The sequence below is a fragment of the Antedon mediterranea genome, chromosome 4 (genome assembly GCF_964355755.1).
Source record: "Antedon mediterranea chromosome 4, ecAntMedi1.1, whole genome shotgun sequence".
Classification (NCBI taxonomy): Eukaryota; Metazoa; Echinodermata; class Crinoidea; order Comatulida; family Antedonidae; genus Antedon; species Antedon mediterranea.
Window position 1 is genome coordinate 11,895,437 of NC_092673.1, and position 17,576 is coordinate 11,913,012.

At 31.7% G+C, this 17,576-nt stretch overlaps 1 protein-coding gene across 1 annotated transcript; it reads right to left on the reverse strand.

The window, feature by feature from the left end:
• Positions 1 to 1,489: 1,489 nt before the first annotated feature.
• LOC140046637 (uncharacterized) lies at positions 1,490 to 15,107 on the reverse strand. The gene is made up of 9 exons (XM_072091331.1): positions 14,887 to 15,107; positions 11,670 to 11,790; positions 10,855 to 10,971; positions 10,598 to 10,695; positions 9,219 to 9,299; positions 8,746 to 8,877; positions 5,906 to 6,055; positions 5,407 to 5,454; positions 1,490 to 2,142 (listed from the first exon to the last, which is right to left on the reverse strand). Exons 1-9 carry the CDS (start codon positions 14,983 to 14,985, stop codon positions 2,020 to 2,022), a joined length of 969 nt encoding a protein of 322 aa, XP_071947432.1. The 5' UTR covers positions 14,986 to 15,107; the 3' UTR covers positions 1,490 to 2,019.
• Between the last annotated feature and the right edge of the window lie 2,469 nt (positions 15,108 to 17,576).

Below are 17,576 nucleotides of genomic sequence, written 5' to 3' on the forward strand. Positions count from 1 at the left end.
TATAAAATAATTTTCACGAAGCTAAGCTGGCGATGGATTTCTGAAGGGTGCTCACTTATTAATTGATTAAACATAGTTATTATTAAAAACATATCGATCTTTTACAATTGTATGCTTACAGGATGTTGTAGACAACCCGTGAGTAGGTTGGATAAAGTAATTTTAAGGGATGGGTACGCAACTACATTATTATTTGACTACATTATAAGCTATTGCTACCGTATGTGTGTTTATATTTGTATAACTACAACAAAGGTTCTTGTTTTCATATTTCTTTATTACCACCAATCCATTGGAATATACACCATTAAAGATAATATATCTGGAGTAGCTATCCCCACGACACACACGCATCCCTACAACCACGGAAGGCCGCAGTATATATATATATATATAGAGAGAGTAAAATATAAATTAATAAAATAAAAATGATGCATATGTACCTATATGCAAAAAAATGTGAATGTATAGGTAGATGAGAAGGCATGTATTGAAGAGAATGTGTTGCATATCATTGTGTTCAGCAGCAGCTGTTGATAAAACTGCATGGCATTTTTAGAAATTTCATGTTATTTAGAAGTAATATGGTGCCCTACAAAGAACAGAACGCCTAACAATACAAGCATTATTAATTAAAAAGAAGAGTTTTAAGCTGATGTTAAATTACAATTTCCAATTAAACCGCACATAAGTAAAAATAGCAATAGTAATGATGATAGGAATCACAGATATTATGATAAATGACTTGTATTGTAGTAATTCTTAGTAAAAGGTTACCATTGTTTTATTAATATTAGATATTATAGGCTAGTGATAATTAATATAGTAGGCCAGCTAATTACCATTAAGAAAAGACAAAGAAAGCAAAAAACGAATAAAAAAAAGATTGTAATTAGATGGATGAATTATTGATCTAAATAATTCCTTCATGGTACTACAATCTAATTACAATTATAACAATACTCACAAATTATAAATAAAATAAATTATTATATAGTAAACATTCATTTTGGAAGCTTTCCCAGTAACAATAGCCTTCCTATCTAAAAAATAAAAGGGCAACTGTTGATAAATTAAGTAATAGTTTATCTTAGGTTCTATACTATAATGAATATAATTTAATATAATACACAATCAAATGTTTTGTGTAGGCCAAAATAGTAAACAAATAATCATAATGCATGTATGGGCCTCCAAACAAAATAAAACGTCAAAAACAATCAAGAAAGAAGCTTTTGTATATTTTGTAAGATCATTTTAATCCAGACCTTTTTATTTGAATTTCCCAGTGTGGGATGATTAAAGAATTTTGAATTGAATTGAATTATAAAGAAAGAATGTATTTTATAAATAATATATAAATTGGTATTTATTATGGGTATCCATCTGGGTGCTCTACAAACATTAACTAGTGTCCTTTTCTGATATCTAATTTCATTGTGTTTACATTTGATGAGGTATTTATTTAATTACAAAGAGAGGAACAATATAATATAGTATATCATTTATTAAAAAAAAAAGAAAATGTTACATACATCCTAAGTCACTTCTTGGATGACCAAGCATATGCAGGGCAAAACAAAGCAAAAGGCATATTACAGTAAAAAAACACATCAAAAGGCATACAATTCAGTTGGTATACAATTTACAGTTATAATCTATATTATTAGGGAACAATTTTGTTAAATTTATTATTTGTATTTACACAAATCACATACCGTAATAATATCCTAAATTTATAAAGCGCCTAATGTTGTAAAACCTCTAAGCGCTGTATATAAGTTGTGTCTTAACCTTACCAGGTACCCATTTTTACACCTGGAGAGAGGCAAATATCAGTAAAGCCTCTACACATTAGTCTACATGTATAGCCCTTTAGTGTCATTATTTAATGCTGCTGCTACTGTTGAAACTCATGATTATTCAATGTTACAAGTTCTGAATAATGTACATGATCGCACTATAAACTCACTTCAGACTTAAAGTTAAAATATATTTGAAATAATACAATTTTACAATCTATTCCGGTTTACTTTCATCCATCGTCATAGTAGTCTTTCTTTTAATGGGTATGAGGGCGCCAGACACAATTAAGCTTCCTTCAATTGAAAAAGAACACATTTGAAGCTGTTCAACTTCACCCTGAAATAATAATAGGATTTGAAAAAATATGAGACCTATAATAAGTTTATAATAAGATATATTTTCCCCTTGAAACGTTTTTTTTTTCACATTTTGTTGTTGAATGTCATTTTGATTTTTTTTTCCATAATTAATAGTTATTCACAAAAATTGGATCGAAAAAAACAAACAAATTCTTTTCCTGAAAAAAATGTAAATTAAAGCAAAAAATAGTGAAATTAGGTGCCAGTCAATGGGGTTTTGGTTGAATTTAACCGTTAGTTTTTGTCATTTTAGTGAAAACATTATTTTTGTATTTTATATATATATTTTTTTTTTGAGGAAGTGATTAAATTTATTAAAAATACAAAATGGCCTATTTAAAATCTGATTTTATTTACCCTTTCACTGCGTGTTCCTGGTATTACAGGGTATGGGAAAAACAATTATTTAATCGTTTTGCCTATAATATATAGCAACCTCTATAATTTTGGATAAACTTGAAGATATTTGCCATTCATTTTTTTAGCACAACATGCACCCTCTATATGTGTTATCATCGTCAAATAAATTTCAATTTCAACTTGCGCTCTCTGGGGAATAGATATCATTTTCAATTTGGAAAGTTGTATTATTAGTTATAATGGCGGAAAAACATCCCACATTACCAAATTTCACCCACCCAAATATCGTGTTCATCGTAATAGGCAAAAAAAATTCTGAAAATTGTTATTTTGTACAACACATATTTTTTTGGAAAATGTCATTTTTTTACGATTTTGACCCAAGATTTATGCGTAATTGTAAACGATAAAAATAATCCAAATGTTGTTATATTTAGTTATCCACAATGCCTTCGCATAACTCCTTGTTATTCTATAAAATCCTTTTTTTTCTCTGTAATATTCTTTCTTTCAAAATCATTCTTGTGTCTCGTGTAACTCTAAAACGTGTAAACATAACATTTCATTTTTAAATGACACTTGGTAAAAGTTTAATTAATATTAAGGGCAAACTTTCTGTGGATAAAAAATGGTGTGTTGTACACAAAGTTACACACGCACATATAAAATTTGAAAATGCGCAAAATTCATTTCAAATCAACTTTATACGCAAATCATGACATTTTGCCATGTCAGAATTTCCTGCGCACACTTTTTTCCGCGTGATGCACACGGAATGTAAACAATTAATATATATATATATATATATATTATATTTTTCTAGCCTTTCCTAGTTATTGAAAAAAAAAATTAAGACCATTTCTACTTTTAATCACGCCATACGAACACGTTGAATTAGACAATTTGAGCGCATTTTTGTCAAAATTACAATATTGTCAAAATAATGCCTATTTTGAACCTATTATAGCCCTTCAGGATCAAAGGTGACCCCAATTTTTTTAACTTATTATGCAAGCAGATAAGTTGTAGGTATGAATTTATGCAAAATTGTTACCTCTAGGATGTTATGATGTCATCATATGACCACCCGAATATAAAATATAGAATTTTTTTCTTTTTTGTCATAGTTCATCACATTTAATAGAGCGCATCTCGCTTATCCATACCTAAATTTTCTCCAGATTTTAATATTTGTTTGCTTAATAAATTATCTTTAATCATGTCAAAAACGCGAGTAACTTGTTTTCATCTTTACTGTAAATTTTAATCTTTTATACCTTCTCTGAATGAAAAGTGATACTCATTATTAAAATGTTTTCTGGAAGCTGTTGAATTGTAGATATGAATTCATGTAAACATTTTTTCTATCGGATGTTGTGACATCATCATATGACCAGTTGAATAAAGATTTTCATCTTTTGCGTCTCAGCTCATCATATATAAAAGAATGCGCATCTATATTCTACGTAGCTGAATCTCTTTAAAGATGTATTGTCCCTTTGACGAATTCCAAAAAAATTAAAAATAAAAGATTTCGAAAAAGGGTGGGTTATTTTGAATTATCATAATAGTTATTAACTTTCACCAAAAATTAGTCGAAAAAAAAATCATTTAACTGAAATAGACGTTTTTTTGTTCCAAAAATAACTTTGACTTCCAGTCAAAGTTTTCAATCAAAACATATCCCATAATGCAACGCGCTTGTTTGGCTACTCTGTATGCATAATCATAAAACTTCCTGGCGATCTGTGTGAAAACACCTTCTCAACCGTGACGAGTTGTAAACAATCCTAATTAGCATCAAGCATAATATACTCGTGGTTTGAAATCTTTGTTTACTTTTGCTCGTGATGATTTTCAAGACCAAATTTAATCAAACTAATTTACCTGTTATGTAAACGTGTTGTTTTTGGGGAAAATTTCCGCTTAAAGTGAATAACTTTAATATTACTTTGATGATGGCCAATTTAAATTTAGAATATTTTGACGTTCATTTTTTGTGTTTTAAGGGACAATACATCTTTAACATGTTACTATGTTGTTGCTCAGATTATTCTCTTCCGAAATTGCTATCTTTGTGTTTCATTTTTATGACGTCATCATGTTAAAAATTAGAATCAAAGGTGGGTCCCGTAATTTCACCTATTCTACACCGTATGTCATATGTATACAGATTATACTATGTATACTGTATAGGACACAAAATAGACAGAATTCGGTATTCTTCATGTCATCATGGTATAATCTTTTTCTGTGACGCAACATTCCAACGTATAGCGTGTATGTGGCGTTTGTCGTGCGGATAACTAACTCGTCAAAGTGACTAGTTCATATCTAGTTTTATTTATTATACATATCTTCATCAATATCCAGAGGGAAACCTATATTCCATAAGAATTTATCATAGAAAATAGTTTTTATCATTGAATTGACAAAAAAAAGGACTTCCAAAATAGCTGTAATGACGTCACATGACATCATTAATATGCAAATTGGTTTTTTTTTACTCCTAACTGTTGACCAACCTTTTGCCCACGACACACCACAAAAATCTCATTTAGTATTTTTTTTGCAATTTATTAAAATAACATTTTTTTCTTAAATAAATATTACTCACATAGGTGGAACTAATGCTGTTGCAGTGAAAGGGTCTTCATTTTTCATGCTTTAATTATTAAAGCGTTAATTTCATACCAATAAATGTATTGTATTGTACAATATTAACCATATACATTTAGAAGTATATTAAATGATATGATTTGTTATCAAATTCTACTTAAATGTTTCATGCTCAATGTTGATATGAACTTAGTTCATGCTACAAAGTTCTAACTAAAGATGACCAGAATAGGTTTGATTATATAATCAATGTTGAACGTACCTCAATTGTTTTACAACATTTACCACTAACTGCATCCCATATTTTAATCTAAAAATTAAGAGAAAATATAAATAACTTAAAATATTAAAATGAAAAAATGCACACATCGAACTGTAATGCTTGGAACCCTAAAATCACTAACTCTAACAGCCTTCAGCTGCTGTTCATTGGAATGCTATTCCAAACTCAGGAAATCTGAATCGGTCTCCACATCCAACAACTTTTCAAATGCCACCTTTTTAAATTGCAATTTTATGATTAATCTGTTGCTGTTTTATAACATTTTCTGTAAATTGTTCAGTGCTTAGAGGCAGCCTGCATTTTGCGATATATTAAATGAAATATAATAACTCAATTTTGTTGATATATACATTTTTCAGAGACAATCTGTCACAGGCATCTACTGTAGACAAAACGTGTTGTTTTTAAATTTATGTCTCAATAGGGTACAACATTCTATTGCAGAATACACAATCTTAAAATGACAAATTATAATTACCGTTTCATCATCACTGACACTACCAAGCATAGTACCATCAGAAGTAAAGCATACAGCACGTACCCAGCCTGTGTGTTCATTAAGAACATGAATGATTGTACCATGTACAGGATTCCATATGTGTACAGTTTTATCCCACGACCCAGATGCCTAGAAAACAAATCATCAACACAATTGTATGTTTGTCATTTATGTTTACAATTACACATTCACTTACTTTAAAAAAAAAAAGACAAATGTACTATCTTGCTTCTTTCAAAAACCCTACTATGCTGGTCAGTATGTAGGCATATACACTAAACAGCTAAAAGGTAGTATGAGATAAATTTCACCTAAAGACCTACAGTAAAATTAAATCAACCAACCATGGTGTTCTAGGCTGGGTTCCTCCTGACCATTTTACTCCCAGATATTTACCTACAGTATTTTTTCCCATGGACATTTTCACTGGGACCATATCCCCACCCTCCCCCTCCCCCCACATCATTATATTTTATCATTATTCAAACCAATTTAAATCTGTTTTTGAAAAGTACAGTAAGTATAATAGTATTTTTTGTAAAGGGCCCTAGTACTGTTTCTATTAAACTCTTTATTTAACACTACAGTATTCTCTCAAACTGTTCATGATTTTTCTCAATAAATACAATATTTATAGTTCTTACCTATCTTTATTTTGTTTAAATGTATGTCCACATTGATTTTACATATGACTTTGTCTTTGATATTGTGTTTATTGTTAGCAATATTATAGCTATTGTATAATTTCTTTCTTCATTGTTATTTCAATAATAAAATTTGGTAAACCGCGAGTTACTTCTAGAATGTTTACTCTATGGTATATAAAGTTGGTTCGTACTTTCGGTGCTGATTTTAACCACCTGGTGTAACCCTGTTTACTAATTAAATTGAGTTAGAAAATTATTTATTGACATTAATTAAAACGAATTTAAGTTTTGCCCCAAATAGGGGTGTTTTCCGATCGTCGTATACACTGTCTAATGGATGTCCATCTTGAAAAATACCTGCACACAATAATACGAGGATGCTTCGCATTTACCCATCTCCTTCTATGATAATTGTTTTTAGCTGAAAACTGGTTGAACAGCTCGAGTACAGCATCATAATGTTGAAGACAGCCCAATTTTCTTTAAAAATACTATTTTGATAGATTTAATATACGTTTATACAAATGTATTGGTTTGCGATGAATGGAACATTCCAATTTTTTCAGTCTCCCAATCTAATTATTTGTATAATATACAAATAAACTTTATTACCGACAGTTGCTTCTCAACGTTTGTAATTAATTAATAATTACAAAAAAACATAAAGGTCGTAGTGGTGTATCGTCACATGTACTTTACTATTTCAATCGACAGTGACAGTTTTAGCAAAATGTTTTACTGTATTTAGTGGTATATTATTTATAGGCCTATAGAACAAAAATAATTAGTTACTGAGTGAATAAAGAATATATTTAAAAATGGTTCCCCTTTGTATCCATCCTCTTCCCTATCCCTCAATCCTAATGTTAGATACAAAACACAAATTGGGTTTGTTTAAATGAGTCCAAATTTGGCAACGGCCTGTGGGAAAAATACCGGAGGGAGAAATGAAACTGAAACTGGCCTGCTCCCGTGGCTAAGATGGTGAATACTCTCAGGCCCAACACATGGTTGTTCTACAATTCAATTCAACTTCATTTAACCACCTACTGTAGGCCCAGGCCCAACACATGGTTGTTCTACAATTCAACTTCATTTAACCACCTACTGTAGGCCCAGGCCCAACACATGGTTGTTCTACAATTCAACTTCATTTAACCACCTACTGTAGGCCCAGGCCCAACACATGGTTGTTCTACAATTCAATTCAACTTCATTTAACCACCTACTGTAGGCCCAGGCCCAACACATGGTTGTTCTACAATTCAACTTCATTTAACCACCTACTGTAGGCCCAGGCCCAACACATGGTTGTTCTACAATTCAATTCAACTTCATTTAACCACCTACTGTAGGCCCAGGCCCAACACATGGTTGTTTTACAATTCAACTTCATGTAACCACCTACTGTAGGCCCAGGCCAAACACATGGTTGTTCTTCTGCGGCTGTGCACAAAAAAAAATACAATTATAATTTCAACAATGTTTTTTAACAATATTATGATTGTGCCCCTTATTTTTTATTTTTTTATTGAATATGCCATTTTAATGTCACATTATAATTATTCACTTTGACCAAAAATTGGATCGAAAAAAATGTATTTACCTGAAAAAACTATAATTTAAAGCAAAAAAATTGGCTGCCAGCCAATGGTTTTTGGTGAAATTTAACCATTTAGTTTTTCATTTTATAAGTGAAAACATTTTTTTTTCTTCTACCGATTAAAACTACAAAATAACATATTCAAAGTCTGATTTAATCTTCATTTTTCTTGTTTTTGGAGGAAAATACATCTTTAAAAGTGTTATTAAAGTTTATGTTTAAATGTCAACACCAAGGTTATTCCATTCAAGTGCACTTTCATGTAAGGCTACATTTTTTATATTCAGTCTTATGTAAAGGCAGAGCAACATTTAAGTGACTATGCCTAAGGTTGAATGTGTTATTACAAATCTAAATAAATTGAGATAGATAGTTAGGAGTTAAAATTAATTATGAAGAATTGTATACAAGTATAAGACCATTTGCATTTCAGACAATGTTTGACACAACTATACTGTTATAGACATTCACACGAGAGTGTTTAAAATGGTATGGTAAATCAATCATTAACAATTTTGATGTCAAAACAAAAATCAAAAATCAGAAGAAAAAAAAATAGAAAATCTTACCAGCATTCCAAGTTTAGAGAAGCATAGAGCAAAAACATTTGATTTGTGACCATTCAACACAATGCAATCAGGCATATGTACATCATTTGACAGCCTCCATACTCTTACTGAATAATCCCATGAACCTGTAGCCTTAAGAACAATAAACAGTCAACAAAAGTCAAATAAATTTTTTTTTCTTATAAACTGTGCTGAGTATTGACAATTTATCAAAATAATTTTTCTATAGGTTAGTAGGAAACAGTAGCATTTAAAATGTTTGAGATTTAGATTTTGGAACCATTTAATTTCCTCACAAAAAGAACCATGGTTCTTTTTGTGAGGAATCTTTTCTACTGTACTGTATAGCTCCAGGATTGATATTAAACTAAATTATGATAGTTGAATACTTTACTGAATTAGAAACTCAAAGTATACTCAATGGTGAACACTTTAGGCTATTAGGACTTAATGTTAAGAGCTGAAATACTCACTAAAAGTTTGTCATCAAAGGAAAATGCTGAGCACTGAACAAGATCTTTATGTCCAGTTAGGACATTTTTTGCAGCTCCTTCCTATTTAAAAAAAAAAAACCCATCGTAATGTCCACTTACCACTTTGACTGCCAAACACGAAACACAACGCTTGACTGCCAAAAAACGCAAAACATGGAGATCTCCGTGTTTGGCAGTCAAGCTTTGTGTTTCCAAACACAAAGATCTCCATGTTTTGTGTTTTTTTACGAAATCCAGTAGATAGGTTAATTATTGGTATATACTATAAATATGGACACCATATTCAGTCTGGAACGTAAATATTTTACTATTTGAAAGAAACTAATCTGGTTACAAAACGATACCTGTCGAAACATCAACAGGCACGTATTGTATCGGCCGCGCTAGCTAGCCCGAAGCATTGCAAAGGTTTTTGTGGATTGGCATGTTTGTTTGTTATCTGAATAAAAAATAATGGTGTCATTTTGAATTTGAAATCTTTAATTTTATTATTTTTTATTGTATGTATAACCTAAAGTGTGTTGGTGTTTCACTAAGTGAAACAAATTTTACACAACAGACCTGTTTGGAAATGCTATGGATATTTGATTATCATCATTTGGTCGTGATTAAAAATCGATCACGTTTTAAGTCTTTCATGGTGTTATGCATTTCGGTCGGTGCACCATTCCTAGTCGCAAAAACGATTCCGGGCCAACTTTAGGCCTGGTGTCTTTAGTATGTGGATTTTTGGCCAAACTTTGTAGTCAGATTTACGATTTATAAAATGAAAAACATTTTCAGATGGTGACAACTTGTTTTTATAGGCCTATCACCTCACCAGCGATATTTTCATATTGTGCTGTCCTACACAAAATAGCGAATATCTCAACTTTCCTGCGCAAAACTAAAAGTGGGTTCCTATACATATTGTGATTTGAAAATCGTTTTTGGTACCATTGTAAAGCTAAAATCTTTATGATTATTTTAGTCTAAATTACATATCAATCAGATCACATGCAGAGTTTCAATCAGCTTAGTAAAAACATTGAAATTGCGGTTGCAGTTTCTAACTGGAAAAACCTCTGGCAGTCAAAGTACCTTAATAAACAAGTAACGCATAACATGAAAAATACATTATAAAGGTATGTACTGTACATGATTATCATAAATGCAAGGCCGTAGCGAGGGGTTAAAAAAAGATGGCAAAGATGCTTTAAACATAATTATTATATATAAAATATGACGATCTCTGCTGGGGAATTGGAGTGGGTAGTGAAAATTGAAAATGCTGGCCATGACCCTGAAATGAATCTTAAACTAACTATTAACAAACTAATCTAAATAGCATGTCTGTAGAATGGAAGAAAATATTGTACCTGAACCAGCCAGAGTATGATGTCATGATCCCAACCGCCAGAACAAAGCATAGATCCATCATGAGAAAAACATACCATTTCCACACTTTTTGAGTGCCCTACATTAATTTAAATTAGCACTTTCTTTATCAATCTATCAATTTATCAACTAAATATAGGCAATGCATTATATAAGTACTGTAGGCATAATTTAAATGAGTGAAATGAAAAACAATCAATGTTTTTACAAAAAAAAGAGAGCATATAGTTTGACATACCTTTAAGAACATGCTTTATTTCGCCATTTCTTGTATTCCAAATAATAACAGTTTTATCGTAAGAGGCACTTGCAACGTATTTACTATCTGCTGTGATACAAACACTCTTTATAGATCCTAGAATATAAAAGTTCTTATTTCAGTTATTTTTTAAATAAAGAAGAAACAATTGAAACTAAACTGTATCACTATCAGTTAATTACAGTAAAACTGTCTACACTATAAAACTTTATTTATCAAAAATGCGCCCTACTGTGTAGTTTGGTAGTGTTTTGATGAGCTTTAAGAATACTGTTTAAATATATAGCATCAGACCTTCATTTAAAAAAATAAATTTTCAAGGAGCTTGATTTTAAAATGTTTTTAGTGAGAATATAAAAAGAACCAAAACGGATCCCAAACAGATATTCCTATTGGTCAGATTGTTTTTTTAAAAGTGTTACGTGTGACTGCCTGCTTAGAGGTAAAATATAAGATTTGACATCCCACAGGGAATGATATTTTGCTCTCGGGAATATATTTCCCGAAGCATGTAGCAAAAAGATAGTGCATTTTTGCTTAGTGCTATTTATAATATAGATATCATTAGATTAGATTTGACATACAGATATTAACATTAAAAGACCTTTTATTAAACAATATATACAGTACACCTGACCTTAATGTAATAATACTGAATTATGAAAGCTTATTCCTGCACTTAAGTATTATTCAATTATGTATTTATTTTCAATATTTGTAATGTGACCTTGTTTTACAAAATCTACAAAATATCTAGATCTAGGTTAGCTCAAACATCATTCAAATATTGTTACCCTGATGTCCCTTGAATCGACAAACAAGCTTTTCTGTTAAGTTGTTGAAAACGCGTACAAGTCCATCGTCAGCTCCTGTTACCAGTATCTCCCAATCAAGGGAAAATGTGCAGCAGTTTACCTACAGTTTTAAAATCAAGTGTATCAATAAAATATAAAATATATGATGAAAAAGAGAGGCATTATATTTATTCTTGTACGGTAACTGTGCTAGGATATTATTTTGAGCATTGATGAATATATGATATATGATTGTGCTTTCATCATCCATCATTATTATGTTTTAATTGATAATAAAAAGGTCTAATTGTATCAATTATGCACAAACACATTTGACAAATGAGCGATTTCAGTTTGAAATCACTTCACTTGAATTTGAATAGTGAGACACAAAAAGAGAAACCACAAAGCTTGCTTATCAATGGTCTGTGTGTGGCTCTGATTAGCTGAAGATAATCTATTCCCAGTAGGCCCTTGTACTTGTAGGTGCGAAAGTGCATCCCTTAGAACTAGACTAGGAATTATGCACTTTCAAATGTATGCCCCACTATACGATCCTCCGGAGGAGAGGTGCGTCATTTACAAGTAATGCCTACAGATTAACTAACTAAACTAGCCCTCTATTTTAAGGCTATTAGTATTATATTATAGTAGGGTCAGAAGGCTCTAGCCTGCCTTAGACTAGAGTTTAGCCTCTAGTTAGTAGGGCTAACTTAACCTGGGTGTCACGAAACCTAAGACCACGAAAGCTAAGACCCCCTAAGACCTAAGATCACGAAAGCTAAGACCCAAGATTACAAATATTTATCTTTCGCACCTGCCTTGTATTTTAACTCCCAACATTTATTCTGAATACCACACCTTAGAATTGGCACTTTTATGAAAAAGAATCACATAAAAAGTAACAAATACATTTTTAAATTGATGATTTTACAGACGTTTTTCTCGCACACAAACTGTTTGCAAACTTCGCATGACTAGCCTACAGTACAGTAGCAGTTGTAGGCCTACCATGTTCAATGTTTTTGTTTCTATGGAACGTCAAAAGAGCCAAAATTATATAGAAGGCTGAAAACTCTGTGGAGTCCATCTACAGTGTGGATGGAACAATGTAAAATTAAAATTGTAATGATAATAGCATAATCATGCAAGTACGAAGAAATAAATACTGGCAAATAAATTTTAATTTAAAAATCATGATTTGTTTTGTTTTCTTTCTGTTTTTATACTTGTACTATTATTGTTGCTCTTTTGGCGCTCCATAGAAACAAAAACATTGAGCATGGGGGGGAGCTCGAGGAGTTACAGTATACAAAGAAACATGTCTGTAAAATCATCAATTTAAAGGATTTATTTATTTGTTTTTATGTGTTTCTCCGTCTGAAAGTACTTATAAATCCTAATTTTAAAGTGTGGTATTCAGGATAAAGTTAGTCAACAAATTTGGAGTCAAAATACAAGAAAGGCAGGTGCGTAAGAAAAACATCCTCTGAACCAAAACAATGGAGTAAATATATACCAACAAACAACCCGTCAAGTTTGTTTGTTGTAAAGAAAAAATATACATTTACTCAACGGGCGAAAATAATGTGAGTTTATCTATGTTTTGCGGTAGTATTTAATTATATTTATGGTAATAAATGAAACCTACTGTGTTTAAAATTGTGTATGGATAAACAAGTATTGTTTTTAAGCTGTAGTATATCTTAGAATTTGTAATCTTAGGTCTTGGGTCTTAGCTTTCGTGATCTTAGGTCTTAGGGGGTCTTAGCTTTCGTGGTCTTAGGTTTCGTGACACCCAACTTAACCTAGCCTAGCCTACTAGCCGAAACTAGGCCTAGACTATATACAGTAATATAATAATTAATGAATGAGGCCTAGGCCTATATTAATAATGTACAGTACAGCAGTTCACCTGCAGTACACTACAGTTTTAAAATCAAGTGTATCAATATATAATAGATAGGTCCCTATTCCCTCTAACCCTACCAGCTAGGGATACCTACTGTAGGCCCTAGGCTATATTAGTTTAATTTTTAGACTATGGCTTAGGCCTACTATAATCTGCTTAGACTTACCCATAATGGGTACCGTAAGTCTAGGCAGTGAACAGGCGATCGTGGCCAAGGATGATCACAGAGATGATCGGGCCCATTATTTTTATATGGCATGCCCATCATCTTATATATTATGTATTATTTTAGAAAATGTTATCTGTACTTTTTGTCCGCTGAGTATAGTTTTTCCGTTGATTTACCTTGACCTTAAAAAGTACTTATATTTAACAGAGTATTTTGAGCGTTGAGATTGCGTTGTTAACGTTTTCTAGATTTTTTATTACTGTATTATTTCTATTAAGGTTCAAGGCGATTAAACATTTTGGCAGATATTTTTGCTACATGTTTTTGACTGGGGATTTCCATTTTATAAAAAAAAAACATGCATTATTAATATTGTGTGAAATAGACAACACAATAATGAAGTATGATTTTTCCATAATTTTATTAAATAATTCAGTGAAATGATCATTTTAGTATACTGTAGTGTGTCAAATGAATGACGTACAATCATTTTTTGCCATGGCCGGCAGCAATGGAAGTCATCTTATTTACTAAACTAATAATACAAACGTTGTGAATGGCTACCTGCACGTGTTTGAGCTGCGTATCGTCGGCAATAAAGATGGTTTTTAGTGTTATTTTATTTTATTTTTATTTATTCATTTCTTAACCAACAGTGAGCTCATGGTTCACCACTTACAGGAGGGAACTTTATTATTTATTTTGATCGTCTAATTATATTGGCCCAAACATCCACACAGTTGAGCCCAAATGTCCACAAAGTTGGGCCCGAATGTCAACACGCGTTGTTGGTACCCGATTGTCCTTGTCCCCAATCGTCCTTGGCCCCGATCGTCTGTGTGCAAACTAGGTAGGCCTATTCCAGTAACTACTCGGGTTTTTGTGAAAAAGTGAATCTCCTACTACGTAGCTAGACCTAGGCTACGTAACATAACATAGGCCTAACCACTAGGCCTAGTAGGGGAATATGCATATTATATGGATGGCCTAGGCCTAGGTAGGCCTAGCCTAGCCTCTAGGCCTAGGAGGCTAGCTAGCCTAGGGCCTACTACATTTTCAGCCTCATTTATTTTGATGAAGGCTTTCTAATTTATAGGGCATCCTGCTCCTTCAATAATACCACTGTAGTACTGTACCTCATCTTTGTGTCCATCAAATGTTTTATAACATTTGTTTTCATAATTAACTTGTTCTTGTAGGGCTAGCCCTAGGCCTAGGTGTTCACCAGCCAGCATGCTATGATGCTCCAAATCCGTTTACACCCGGCGTCATTCCTGTACAGTACTATCTTTGATGTTGCTGCTGGCATGGGTACGGGCGGTATTCGCTGGTGGGCGGGCGGTAAGTTGTTTTTGTGAAGAAGAATCCCGTTGTGAACGGCGCCCGCTGGGGGGTCGGTGTGAACGTAAATAATAAAATACCAACGATCATCTATCTTTGACCATACCAAAGAATATAATCACAAGAATGAGTATTCCGCAATTTTTGCATGAGAAATTTGTAACAGAGAGCTCCAGAGAGTGATGTCTACTGTTACTACATACTAAATAAGACTTGATTTAATAGATTATGTCACATTAAATAGAATTATGATAATATATTTCGCAATTGTAAACTATTTTATAATACATATTTATTAACAAACTAGGCTAGTGTACATTCATTTTTACAGACAATTATTTACTAACATGCTAAATTAGTTCACAAAAAAGGCCTAACACAGCAACACCAAAATCAACGAATCGTTACTCACACTACTTACTATTCTTTATCATTGCCGCGTACTACTCTACGCCCGGTAAATTAAGTATTGTTTTTATGATATAAATTAGTATAAAATACATGTTATTATAGGATAAAATGTTAAATGTCATTAACATTTATTTGTTTTACCAGAAACAAGTTAAATATAGGAATATTATTAAACTATCCTTCGTGAAAACGCGTAAACACCACGCCCGGTCACGCTATCGTAGCGCCCGGTTGATAAAGCGAACTGTTTAAAATACGGCAGTTTTTACTAAATAAATTGCATAAAACGAACAATTAAATATCCAAATAGCATTTAACATGATGTTGGCATGTAGTTGATAACATTTTTTATCATGAAAATACTACCGGTGGTCCAGCCTTTGATTAGTGAAACCGTCACAAAAAGTTGTATACATCCCAGATACATCCTCACTTATGGCGGAGCCCTACCACATGGGCAATATTACTGTTACAGGGAAAATCGCGGATTACTCATTCTTGTGATATATATTCTTTGACCATACACACCACCACGACCACCGACCGAACAAGGGCGTTGCCACGATAGTCTGTTCTGCATAGGGTTATAAAAAATGTTAACTATATAAATGGTAAAATATACTCTAGGATCTGTTTCTACACTTTGATTTTAGTACTTGGGAACGGGTGAATAAAGGTAAGGGTAATTCTGGCTGCAGTTAATTAGGCCTAGGCCTAGGCCTACATTGTTTTATTAAATTATCTGTTGTATTTCGTTAACCTTTTTTCCGTTTTCTTTTTTAAAACACATTTTCCACACTTATTATAATAATAATATAAAACAAGTACGATACAACAAGTAAAAACATTTTACGTATGGAAGCCTAAATAAATTGTACGAAAACGTTACGCCAAGGCTCCCAGAAACAAACGAATAAAAATAGAAAATAGTAACAATAGTCAGGCAGTAGACAATATAAAACTACAGTAATCATAGGCCTATTAATTATCAACATAACTTTGGTAATAATTTGTTTCAACCTCTTAAAGATATATTGCCCCTCGGAAAAATAATTTTTTTAAATGTTTTAGTTGAATGCCATTTAAATAATATAATAATAATCAGTTATTAAATTTTACCAAGACAACTCACTTTTTTATTCTATGAAAAAAATCCACAAGTAGTTTTAAAATGAATGATGATGGTGCTAAATGGAAAAATATTCCAATGTATTATATTAAAAAAATATGTGATGTTAATGTTTTACTTAACATGTCATATTATAACATTATTGATGTTAATTCTGATAAAATTCCACTGTTTTACAAAAATATGATAAAAGCCTACATAAATTATAACAGAATCTCTAAAAAAAAAACCTGAAACTTATAACGATATAATGAATGAGCAACTGTGGGGAAACCACTACGTTAAACTAAAAAAAAATCGCTTTTCTACAAGCATTGGATTGACAGTGGCATTATCAGTATTAAAGACATTGTTAATAAGAACACTTTTTTAACATCAAACGAAATACTGGTGAAACTACAATGTAAAACAAACTGGTTAAATGAGTATTTATGCATTATTAAGGCAATATCAATTCAATGGAAACGTATTATTAAGGAGGTAGATATTTTTAATTGTGATGATAATGATGAATTAGTTGGGACCAAGTATGAGATTAATACTACCAAACTAATATACTCATGGTTTGTGAAAGAATATTTCATTATTCCAATGTCACAACTAAAATGGGAAGAGTACTTCAATGATAACAACATTGATTGGAAAACTTCTTGGTTACGGAAAGTATGTAAAATGAAAGATAAGAAACTAGCACAATTCAATTATAAGATGTTACATAGAATACTGCCTACCAACAAACGGCTGTATCAGTGGAAAGTTAAGGAAACACAAACGTGTGACAAATGTGGAGAAATTGAAAATGAAAATCATTTGTTTTTTAGTTGTAGATTTATTCAGAAATATTGGAGGAAAATGCTTAGTATCTTTGTAAGTTTAAATCACAATAATATATCATTTAAACAATTAATACTAGGAACGGGAGATAAGCTAATAGATTATATTTAC

Excerpts from the sequence above, each read along its gene's own strand:
- LOC140046637 (XM_072091331.1), bottom strand. The coding sequence starts at position 14,985 with ATGCTGGCTGGTGAACACCTAGGCCTAGGGCTAGCCCTACAAGAACAA. Across the intron at positions 9,300-10,597 it reads TCATACTCTGGCTGGTTCAG|GAAGGAGCTGCAAAAAATGT; the intron begins GTACAATATTTT and ends TTTTTTAAATAG. Across the intron at positions 5,455-5,905 it reads GTGTCAGTGATGATGAAACG|ATTAAAATATGGGATGCAGT; the intron begins GTAATTATAATT and ends CTTAATTTTTAG.